Source organism: Sardina pilchardus, chromosome 9 (genome assembly GCF_963854185.1).
Source record: "Sardina pilchardus chromosome 9, fSarPil1.1, whole genome shotgun sequence".
Lineage (NCBI taxonomy): Eukaryota > Metazoa > Chordata > Actinopteri > Clupeiformes > Clupeidae > Sardina > Sardina pilchardus.
Window position 1 is genome coordinate 1,076,521 of NC_085002.1, and position 12,500 is coordinate 1,089,020.

General features: G+C 50.1%; 1 protein-coding gene and 1 pseudogene across 1 annotated transcript in view; both read right to left on the minus strand.

Moving 5' to 3' along the window:
- Positions 1-6,271, minus strand: part of LOC134092089 (SRSF protein kinase 3-like) — a 20,783-nt pseudogene extending 14,512 nt beyond the window's left edge.
- A 1,417-nt stretch (positions 6,272-7,688) lies between these two features.
- Positions 7,689-12,500, minus strand: part of ccdc120b (coiled-coil domain containing 120b) — a 10,619-nt gene continuing 5,807 nt past the window's right edge. Inside the window, 4 exon segments of the mRNA XM_062545489.1 lie at positions 7,689-7,794; positions 9,990-10,508; positions 10,510-10,667; positions 10,669-10,963. Of these exon segments, the coding sequence (XP_062401473.1) occupies positions 7,689-7,794; positions 9,990-10,508; positions 10,510-10,667; positions 10,669-10,963 (1,078 nt within the window).

The following is a 12,500-nucleotide window of genomic DNA, read 5'->3' on the forward strand; positions in this document are numbered from 1 at the left end:
TTTTAAATGGAATAAAGCTTATTATTATTATTATTATTATTATTATTATTATCATTATTATTAATAAATGGATGGCTAAATCAGTGTAGCTGATCTGTTATGAATCATAATCCAAATCAAACCATGTTTGAAAATCTTAATACTTCCACTTCCACATCTGAACAGAGTGTGAGGGAAATAAGTAATACAACAACAACCATTTGGCATGATTGTCCTCGAAGATCTGAGATGGGTATTAAAAGTGTGTGAGTTACGAGTGACAGGCCGGAGATAATGTTCTATGTGATGCGTATTGGCTTTACAGGGAACATGTGCACACGTCTCTATTTATAACCGGATATCAGCGGCTGGAATGTCACGGAAATAGCCCTCCGAAGGGTCAGGCTCGCTCGAGGAGGTGCGGTGTTGTTAGTGATCATATACATAACGGCAGCAAAGAGCGTTGAGACTTTTATAGAATGTGTGATAGGCTCAAAGATACGCAAGAAAGTGTGCATGGAGTAGTCGGCACAAACGATATAGCCTGCTGTACGTGTTTGCACTTTTAGGCTGGAGAGTTCTTGAACTTCTAAATTATTTCTGAATTCTTAATGTCAGAAGGTTTAGATATGATGCACTCCTATAAGACCGTGTACAAATAAATCAATCGGATAGAGGGAATATAGAGTCAAACTAAAGTCCTGGGCTGATATTTCTAATGTCTGACCTTTTCATTAGTAGTCACACAGAGGGTCAAATTGTCTACACAAACTGAACCGTGCCGGTGAGCGGCAAGAGCCGAAGCACGTGCTGCCTGACACTCAAACACCTCTGTATCAAAGTAGCTGGGTTGCAAGTTGCCTTATTTTATTGTGAAACAAAAGCTACCATTCTTTCTGTGATTATCAATATTCTCTGGGAATATTGAAGGGGCTGTAAAATCTCACCGTTAGTGGAGCAAAGATCTACTCAAGACAAAAAAACTATCTCCCGTGGATCACTGGTGAACAGCTCGCGGATATCCAGAGTTGCGCGCGGAGAGAGAAGCCGAATGCCGTCGGTCAAAAATCCGAAAGTTGCGCGCTCTTATTTTACGCACAGAAGCGCTCTGGTCACGCGGTCGCGAGAACAGCAGTAGAAGACACTTGGTCGGTGAGCAGCTCGTTCACACTGATAACCCGGTGTCCAAACGTGCGGCCGGTAAAGATGGTTTAAGACTGCTGGTCCGCGCGGTGAGAGGAGTGGAATGCTGAGCCCAGTTGTGATTCTCGCGACCGCCTGTAGGTCGATTCCCCGCCACCCGTGTAACTTACCGGGACAATACTTACGGGGAAATCTGTAATGATACGAGCGCACGAGGAAAGCGGCATCTAGGGGTAGCCTAGGCTACAAAGAGAATTCTACCAGTGTCATCTTTGGCTCTGGTGCGACTCTGAAAGGTTATGGGTTAGGAGAGGTTAGCATATAGCCTATGATATCATATATTATTTGTATCTCCAATTCTATGGTGTTTTTCCTCGCGCCTGTTACTACTAGCTCTCGCTCTGAAAATGTAACCGTCTGTAGAGCGCCATGAGACATGTGCAATGTGTTGGCTCTCTAGAAGTGACATTAAATTGAAATTGAAATATAGACAGGCTATTCCTACTGTTCACACACGCAATCAGCAATCATGGAAATGCAGCAACGGTAGTCTTATGGCTAACGGCCTTACGGTTGCCAACCACCGCTCTATAGATCGGGTGGGTTAATCAAGCATGCAGTCTGTGAATAATCCAGGTGCTAGATTAACACACCTGTGGGAAGGGACCTGATGAAACCATGAACAGATCAGTGGTGCCCTGCTCACGTAAGGCAGAGCTGGATTTGTTGAAAAGAGACTTCATTATTGTCATGGTGATGATCATATGTCTGCACAGGTATCAGATCTGTTGGATAGAGACTTTATTATTGTCATGGTGATCATATCTCTGCACAGGTATCAGATCTGTTGGATAGAGACTTTATTATTGTCATGGTGATCATATCTCTGCACAGGTATCAGATCTGTTGGATAGAGACTTTATTATTGTCATGGTGATCATATCTCTGCACAGGTATCAGATCTGTTGGATAGAGACTTTATTATTGTCATGGTGATCATATGTCTGCACAGGTATCAGATCTGTTGGATAGAGACTTTATTATTGTCATGGTGATCATATCTCTGCACAGGTATCAGATCTGTTGGATAGAGACTTTATTATTGTCATGGTGATCATATCTCTGCACAGGTATCAGATCTGTTGGATAGAGACTTTATTATTGTCATGGTGATCATATCTCTGCACAGGTATCAGATCTGTTGGATAGAGACTTTATTATTGTCATGGTGATCATATCTCTGCACAGGTATCAGATCTGTTGGATAGAGACTTTATTATTGTCATGGTGATCATATGTCTGCACAGGTATCAGATCTGTTGGATAGAGACTTTATTATTGTCATGGTGATCATATGTCTGCACAGGTATCAGATTGCTGTTTGATGACACTGTACACTCCTCTCCTGCGCCCAGTTAAGAATAAACAACAAGGCACCCCCCCACCATGTGCTGCTCTGTTTCATGAACACCCACGCCAATCTCTCACAAGCACAGCATGGGACTACACATGAACACCCACGCCAATCTCTCACGCCAGTCTCTCTCTTTCACAACACAACACATGGGACTACACATGAACACCCACACCAGTCTCTCTCTTTCACAACACAACACATGGGACTACACATGAACACCCACGCCAGTCTTTCACAAGCACAGCATGAGACTACTACACCAAGGTGAAGTAATTGTCGATGCAGCGAACCACATTTTCCTTAAATGATTAAAGGTTTAATGACTTTATTGTCTCATAGAAATAATACTCATTACGCGTGACAGCATGGCGTAAATATGTTCTTGTGTCCAGTTGGGGGGGGTGATTTGGAGTCTGTTGGAAATGGGCTGTGCTCTGCTGGCTTTCAGCCTGTGGCAGCTGGGTGCAACCCCCCGCCCCACACACACACACACACACACACCTCCACAAACACACAAACACATCTCTAAACCCTAAAATAGTCTGAGCTCCTTCACATGGGCTATGGAGTAAGAGTGTGAGTGTGTGTGTGTGTGTGTGTGTGTGTGTGTGTGTGTCAGGGAGTGTTTGTTTGTGGAAGAGGTTATGTGTGTGTGTGTGTGTGCGGGTGTGAGGGAATGTTTGCATGAGGGAGTAAGTGTATGTGCATGTGAGGGAGTGTATGTATGTGTGTGTGTGGGAGGGAGTGTATGTGTGTGTGGGTGAGGGAGTGTTTGTGTGTGTGTGTGAGGGAGTGTTTGTGTGTGTGGGTGAGGGAGTGTTTGTGTGTGTGTGTGAGGGAGTGTTTGTGTGTGTGGGTGAGGGAGTGTTTGTGTGTGTGGGAGTGTGTGTGTGCTGCAGCAGAAAAGCTGACGTGGTCAGTTGTGGTCACGTGGTCGTAAAGGCGGAGTCGAGAGCAGACCGGTGATGTACGCTAGACAGGTGATGGGCCGGCGTCAACACACACACACACACACACACACACACACACACACACACACACACACACACACACATATAGAAACACAAGCATCATGGATTAAAAACTTTATTAGAAACAAATGATGAAAATCTCTCATAATACAGAAATAGCTTGTTAACTCCATGTCCAAATAAAGTCATGGCATGATGTGAAAGGCAATGAGGGGTCACTGTGTGTGTGTGTGTGTGTGTGTGTGTGCGTGTGTGAAAGAGAATGTGTGTGTGCGTGTGTATGTATGTGTGAGAAAGAATGTGTGTGTGTGTGTGTGTGTATGTGAAAGAGAGTATGTGTGTGTGTGTGTGTGTGTGTGTGTGTGTGTGTGTGTTGGTTGATAGGAAGCTACTGCTGAGGACGACGAGCTCACAGCCACAAGGACAGGAAGTGACATCATCTTCCTCTTCCCCTTCCTCTGCTGGTGATGAAGACTGATGCTCTTTTTCTATATGAATGGGTTTTTTCTCAAATAAATAGGCTATATATGTATAAAATCTAATCCATACATAAATATACAGCATATATTTAGACATAATTACTTTTGTTCAAGTCAACTAAAAGTCTAAATGCATTTCCATATTTGTATTTTCTTACAGACAGTGATGTCACTGGAGTACACAAATAATCGTTAGCGATGCACAGCTAATTGGTCTGGAGAGTGAGGAGGGACCAGCTGGAAGCACTGCACCCAACCAGGAGAGAATACGATGAGAAAAACATCACTCGAACGCATCAACAAAAGAAAAACATCACTCTAACGCATCAACAAAAGAAAAACATCACTCTAACGCATCAACAAAAGAAAAACATCACTCTAACGCATCAACAAAAGAAAAACGTCACTCTAACGCATCAACAAAAGAAAAACATCACTCTAACGCATCAACAAAAGAAAAACGTCACTCTAACGCATCAACAAAAGAAAAACATCACTCTAACGTATCAACAAAAGAAAAACATCACTCTAAAACATCAACACAAGAAAAAAGTCTCTCTCAAATGCATCAACAAAAGACAATCGTCACTCTAACGCATCAACACAAGAGAAACACCTGGGCCTCTAAACCGTCTGAAACAGCCCACCGATCACCAAGGCCGATCACAGAGTGCAGCCCTAAATAGGACAGCTGATTGGCTACTGGGCTGAGGGGGTGGTCATAGATCAGTAAACTGGACAGCTGATTGGTTACTGGGCTGATCACTCAGATCAGGTAGTGGAGACGATCATTGACACATACAGGACATCAAGGTGACTTGCTGGAGAGACCAGTTCATAAGACCCCAGAACCCAGCCGCATCCCAGCCACATCCCAGCCGTACCCCAGCCGTACCCCAGCCGTACCTCAGCCGCACCAGCACCTGATCTGAGATCTGCACCTCTGGAAATGTTGCTCGTCTTCACAGGATTTTAAACAAAAGAAAGAAATCCAGACCGACCATCGCTGAACTATATTTACAAACACAACAGGTCTCCCACTCAGCAGTCCCATTTCAAAACAACCCTGATCTGCAGGTCAAACATAAATGACACAAATCAAAGGATTTAATCCTTATCCCAAAACACACGAAAACAAACCCCATGGATTGTCGTCCCAATAACTGAACACTTTAAAGGGTAATGCATTTAAAACTATGATATATCTGCAGGTGTTTACATACTGTGGTTATATAGGCTACAGTGGGCAAGGATCTGCATATGTGCTTATTAGGGAGAGTGATATTCGCTCTTAAAACAGTCAATTAATTCATCTTATTAGGGTGAGTGATATTCACTCCTAAAACGATTAATTAATTCATCTTAATTAAGCAGGCATGAGCCAGGACAGACCTGGGCCTCCAGAGGACCAGCACACCTCTAGGGGGCGCTACTCCAGCACACCTGTAGAGGGCGCTATTCTGCAGGGTCTCAGCAGGCCTCTAGAGTGCGCTACTCCAACACACCTCTAGAGGGCACTATTCTGCAGGGTCTCAGCAGGCCTCTAGGGGGCGCTACTCCAGCACACCTCTAGGGGGCGCTACTCCAACACACCTCTAGAGGGCGCTATTCTGCAGGGTCTCAGCAGGCCTCTAGAGTGCGCTACTCCAGCACACCTCTAGGGGGCGCTACTCCAGCAAACCTCTAGAGTGCGCTACTCCAACACACCTCTAGAGGGCACTACTCCAACACACCTCTAGAGGGCGCTATTCTGCAGGGCCTCAGCAGGCCTCTAGAGGGCGCTACTCTGCAGGTTTCCTAAGGGCAGCTGGCCACAATTCTGCCAGCTACAGAGTGCCCTAAATACCCTAACTGCCACTTAATACCCTAACTGCCACTGTGTTTTAGAGGGCACAATGTATGTAGCTATCAGTGTCATGTCTTTTGGCTTTGAGCAAATCCTCACTCCCCTAATAAGCAGCGCAGACCTCTCAGACTGCTACTCCAGCACACCTGTAGAGGGCGCTAATAAGCAGCGCAGACCTCTCAGACTGCTACTCCAGCACACCTGTAGAGGGCGCTAATAAGCAGCGCAGACCTCTCAGACTGCTACTCCAGCACACCTGTAGAGGGCGCTAATTTGCAGCGCAGACCCCTCAGACTGCTACTCCAGCACACCTGTAGAGGGCGCTAATAAGCAGCGCAGACCTCTCAGACTGCCCGGTCTCTGCAGCGCACGAGAGGAGGTGACCGTCTGAGATGTTCAGCTTCCGCCTCAAACATTCACGTACCATCTGAGACATTCCGCTTCTGTCTGACAGAGGAGCTACACCAGGCTCGCTACACCAAGCTCGCTACACCAGGCTCGCTTCCATCAAGCTCGCTACACCAGGCTCGCTACACCAAGCTCGCTACACCAGGCTCGCTACACCAGAGTTACACCAGGGGAGCTACACCAGGTTTGTGACCCGTATGCTTCAGCAGTTAATAATCACTATAATCAACGGAAGTAGCTACACCAGACGCAACAGTGGCGTGTACATAAAAAAAAAAATAGACCAGTCTTCTAAAATGGATTTAGCGTGTCGTGAAAGGAACCCTTCAGTCACATGCCTGGTGTAGCTCCCCTGTGAGACATTCAGCTTCCGTCTGAGACATTCCATTTTAGTTTGAGACATTCCGCTTCTGTCTGAAACATTCCGCTTCTGTCTGAAACATTCCGCTTCCGTTTGAGTCATTCCGCTTCTGTCTGAAACATTCCGCTTCAGTTTGAGACATTCGGCATCCATCTGAGTCATTCTGCTTCCGTGTGACGCTCATTCTGTTGTGTGGTCATGTGATATGTCTGGTTGAGCTGTGTTGAGTACAGGGTTCAGATGAGCAGACAGGCACGGTACACATTCACGAGTGTTTGAAGATACATTTACAACCTTTGGCCCCGATTCTGCAGCTGGCCTTAGGGGACAGAGCCGCTCAAGGGCGCTCAAGGGCACTCAAGGGCGCTCAAGGACACACAGTTCTGACTGGCCAGAGGAGGGACGTGAGTCCTGAGCGCCTGCTACAGTTTGGCACAGGTGAGCACAGGTGTGCCCAGGTGACACCCGGCTGCACAGCTTACTGACTGGAGCTGTCCTCTGTTCTCAATTGCACAGGTAAACAGTCAGAGACGTTCTCCACCTCACAGGTGACCCCTTCCACCAGAGACGTCCTGTGCTACACAGGTGAGTCCAGGTGTGCGCCCCAAGCACAGAGGTTCTCCGCTGCACAGGTGGCCATCTCTAGGGGGCTTCACAGGTGAGCCCAGGTGTGCTTCCCGAGCACAGAGGTTCTTCTACGTGACTTCAGAGTGTGTTGCCTCTTGGTCCAGCTGCTGAAGGTGTGGCCTAAGGGATGATTGACAGATGGGGGGGGGGGGGCAGTATCAGGTCCAACAGACCTGCAGTCTCATGGGAGTCTTGGAGGGGGGGGTTGATGGGGGGGGGGGGGGGGGGGGGTCCTGATGCTGCAGCGCCACCATTCTGCTTGGGGAGGGTCTGCACCTGCCGCTACATGATGGAGCAGGTGGGGGGGGGGGGGTCTTAGACCAGGGCAACAATGTATCTGGGCTTAAATGTATCTGGGGGGGGGGGGGGGGGTTACAGTGTATCGGGGGGGGGGGGGGGGGGGGTACAGTGTATCGGGGGGGGGGGGGGTACAGTGTATGGGGGAGGGGGGGGGGTCTTAGACCAGGGTTCCGGGTGCGGGGGGGTCTGAGGGGGGGTCTGCCAGGGCACCATCCTGCAGCTGAGAGGGAAACGGCTCAGGAAACCGGGACAGCTCCACAGCCCTGAAACACACACACACACACACACACACACACACACACAGTATTAAATACACACACTGTTACACTCAACTACACTGTTACACACACAAAGAGCGCTGCAGTCTGTATTTCAGTTGAGTGGTTTTGGATTATGTGGGATTAGGATGTGGGGTTGGATGCTTGCAGTAGCTCCGCAAATCCAGCCAATCAAAAGCACAATGGGAAAAGTCTGCAGCTTCACTGGGTCTGTGTGCCTTTAGCAAGCTGTACTGTAGTGTGTGTGTGTGTGTGTGTGTGTGTGTGTGTGTGTGTGTGTGTGCCTTTAGCAAGCTGTACTAGTGGCCTGAATATCCAAGCAAATCAGCCAATCCATCAATCCATCAATCAATCAATCAGTCAATCCATCCATCCATCCATCATCCATCCATCCATCCATCATCCATCCATCCATCAATCAATCAATTAATCAATCCATCCACCCATCCATCAATCAATCAATCCATAAATCATTCAATCAATTAATCAATCCATCAATAATCTGTAGACTGTTATCTTAACTGTGTCTGTTAAACAATTACAACAATAACATCAAGTTATACGAGCAGTGTGTGTGTGTGTGAGTGTGTGTGTCTGGCCTGTAGTGGGTACCCGTGGAAGGAGGCGGACTGGGTCATGTGTGTGTGTGTGTGTGTGTGTGTGTGTGTGTGTGTGTGTGTGTGTGTGTGTGTGTACCTGGCCTGCAGTGGGTAGCCGTGGAAGGAGGCGGACTGGGTCATGTGTGTGTGTGAGTGTGTGTGTGTGTGTGTGTGTGTGTGTGTGTGTGTGTGTGTGTGTGTGTGTGCGTGTGTGTACCTGGCCTGCAGTGGGTAGCCGTGGAAGGAGGCGGACTGGGTCATGTGTGTGTGTGTGTGTGTGTGTGTGTGTGTGTGTGTGTGTGTGTGTGTGTGTGTGTGTGTGTGTGTGTGTGTGTGTGTGTGTGTGTGTGTGTACCTGGCCTGCAGTGGGTAGCCGTGGAAGGAGGCGGACTGGGTCATGTGTGTGTGTGTGTGTGTGTGTGTGTGTGTGTGTGTGTGTGTGTGTGTGTGTGTGTGTACCTGGCCTGCAGTGGGTACCCGTGGAAGGAGGCGGACTGGGTCATGTGTGTGTGTGTGTGTGTGTGTGTGTGTGTGTGTGTGTGTGTGTGTGTGTGTGTGTACCTGGCCTGCAGTGGGTAGCCGTGGAAGGAGGCGGACTGGGTCATGTGTGTGTGTGTGTGTGTGTGTGTGTGTGTGTGTGTGTGTGTGTGAGTGTGTGTGTGTGTACCTGGCCTGCAGTGGGTAGCCGTGGAAGGAGGCGGACTGGGTCATGTGTGTGTGTGTGTGTGTGTGTGTGTGTGTGTGTGTGTGTGTGTGTGTGTGTGTGTGTGTGTGTGTGTGTGTGTGTGTGTGTGTGTGTGTGTGTACCTGGCCTGCAGTGGGTAGCCGTGGAAGGAGGCGGACTGGGTCATGTGTGTGTGTGTGTGTGTGTGTGTGTGTGTGTGTGTGTGTGTGTGTGTGTGTGTGTGTACCTGGCCTGCAGTGGGTACCCGTGGAAGGAGGCGGACTGGGTCATGTGTGTGTGTGTGTGTGTGTGTGTGTGTGTGTGTGTGTGTGTGTGTGTGTGTGTGTACCTGGCCTGCAGTGGGTAGCCGTGGAAGGAGGCGGACTGGGTCATGTGTGTGTGTGTGTGTGTGTGTGTGTGTGTGTGTGTGTGTGTGTGAGTGTGTGTGTGTGTACCTGGCCTGCAGTGGGTAGCCGTGGAAGGAGGCGGACTGGGTCATGTGTGTGTGTGTGTGTGTGTGTGTGTGTGTGTGTGTGTGTGTGTGTGTGTGTGTGTGTGTGTGTGTGTGTGTGTGTGTGTGTGTGTGTACCTGGCCTGCAGTGGGTAGCCGTGGAAGGAGGCGGACTGGGTCATGTGTGTGTGTGTGTGTGTGTGTGTGTGTGTGTGTGTGTGTGTGTGTGTGTGTGTGTGTACCTGGCCTGCAGTGGGTACCCGTGGAAGGAGGCGGACTGGGTCATGTGTGTGTGTGTGTGTGTGTGTGTGTGTGTGTGTGTGTGTGTGTGTGTGTGTGTGTGTGTGTGTGTGTGTGTACCTGGCCTGCAGTGGGTAGCCGTGGAAGGAGGCGGACTGGGTCATGTGTGTGTGTGTGTGTGTGTGTGTGTGTGTGTGTGTGTGTGTGTGAGTGTGTGTGTGTGTACCTGGCCTGCAGTGGGTAGCCGTGGAAGGAGGCGGACTGGGTCATGTGGGAGCCGATGGTCAGCGGTGGGAACAGCGCCTCCCCCTGGCCGGTCGTGGCGTGGGGGGGCGTGTGGGCGTGGCCCTTGGCGACGGGGGCGTATCCCAGGGCGACGGGGTCGTTGCCCTTGGCGACGGGGGCGTATCCCAGGGCGTTGCGCAGGTACCAGTCCCGGAGCCCCTCCAGCGCTAGCGCCTTGTGGAGGCTCCGCGTGGCGTCCTCTGGCGTGGGGGGGGGCCGGCGCCCGTGGGGGGGGGGGGTGGGCTCGTACGCGGACAGCAGGGGGGGCTCGGACAGGAAGGGGCCGCACGACTTGGTGCGGGTGACCTTTGACCTGCGGGGGTCGGCGGGGGCGGCGGGGTGTGCGGGGGGGCCGGTGCGCAGCAGGAGGGGGCTGTAGGGTGGGGGGGGGGCGGCCAGCTGCTGCTGCGAGAGCGACAGGCCGTTGAAGTGGGGGGGGGGGGCAGCCCTCGGGCCAGCGCGGCGCCGGCACGGTTACGGCTGGCATCTGGCCCAGGCGCGGCGGCGGCCCCGGAGGCTTCCCCCAGATGTAGTCCAGCAGGATCTCGTTGTAGCCGGCGCCGGACGGTCGCCCCCCCACGGAGGCCCTCGTGCGCCCCTGCTCCCGGCCCCCCCCCCCCCTGCCCCCCCCCCTGCCGCTCGGGGCTGCCCCGGTACTGCCGCAGCTTGCCGTCCGTCAGCGTCTCGGAGCTCTTGTAGGGGCCGGCGGCTCCGCGGGGGGGCATGCGAGCGTCCGCCAGCGCCGAGCGGTCCAGCAGCGCCTCCGAGCTGTTGCTGCGGCGACCGCCGCGCGAGCCGTACGGGCAGCTGCGGCGTTCCGACGCGGAACCCTCCAGGGACGCCAGCGGAACAAAGTGCGGAACGTCGGGGCTCCCGCACCACTGCTTCAGCGCGATGCCGCCGCACACGTCCGGCCTGCAGGGGGAGACAGAGAGTGCACACTGCTCACTTACCTGCGAGGAATCGGATTGGTTGAGGAACACCTGCAGGGAGTGCTGATTGGTGGGAGCATAAGAGCCTATTGATAGTCCTCGCTCCCGAACTGGCGTGCACCAGTCGGCATTTCATATTATACTGCCTGGCATTTCATATAGCCTGGCATTTCATATTATACAGCCTGGCATTTCATATCATACAGCCTGGCATTTCATATAGCCTGGCCCACATCTTGCATAAACTGTGAGTCATTTCAATAAGTTTGAATAGTCTGTTTGAGAAAATAGGGAAGTTACCCGCGAGAGCTGCAGTTCGGAGGACTGATTTGTTACAGACGGTCGTGAATTTGTAGTAGTGGAGAAGTTACCAGCGAGAGTGGTAAATAGCAGCAACCAAAGTCTGAAGTATCATTAAACAGGCTACTTTAGTTTAGTGGCTAGTCGCTACTGCCATTAACACCAATGCTACTTTAGTTTAGTGGCTAGTCGCTACTGCCATTAACACCAATGCTACTGACAGGCTACTTTAGTTTAGTGGCTAGTCGCTACTGCCATTAACACCAATGCTACTAACAGCTCTGGTTTTGTTTGCTTTTCTTCTTCTACAGTGTACAGTAGGTAGCGATAGCCTTTCCACAACAGCGCCACCTCTGTTCAGAAGAGGACTGCAGCTAGTGTGGCGACGAGTGTACATGGCTTTGCTACTCCGGTGACATCACAACTGGTGCACACAGTGACCAATGGGTGGAGGGCATAACAGCTTTAAAGGAACCGTATGTAGGATTTTGGCCAAAACGAGTACTGCAATTACTTTCAAAATACTGTAGCGCGGTGTATCGCCTCCCCCTCCCCTCTGAGTCACGGTTGCCAGCTAGCTGCAGCAGGAACTTAGGCTTTCAATGGCAAGTGCTGTTTTCCTCAGCATAATGACAGAGAAACGAACTCTGATAATGCATTGCTAACGTTAGCAATGACTAGCTGTTTTTATTTCCCAAACAATTCCTTAGCCTACCTTTTCAATTCAATGACCCACCTCCTCCATATGGCCAACATAACATTACTTTTCACGAACATGCATAACTTTGTTCAACTGTCATGAATAGGCTATTTGAAATGTCCATTTAGCCTACAAGTAAGTTAGCCAAACTGATGAATCTTTACCTGTCCAGGAGCAAATTATCAACACTGACGTCTGTCTTCTAATTCTTCTCCGTTTTCAGCCGTCTCAATCTCCTAAATCCTTGTTTTATTTCGACATATTTCAGATTCATAACAAGGTCTTTTAGGTTCCATAACGTTAGACATTTTTTATCCAACACGTTTGTAGCTGCAGCTGTCTATGGTGGTAAATAGCATAGCTGGCAACCCGGATGGCGAAATACTACTGACTTCGTGATTCGTAGATAAGTGTAGGGCAGCGCATCAAACCAAAACACAACATAACAACATCAACATCAGTTGAGGGCTGCAACTTCACTTTTAAATGACAATATCTTGGCCGGACTACTGTTGTCAGT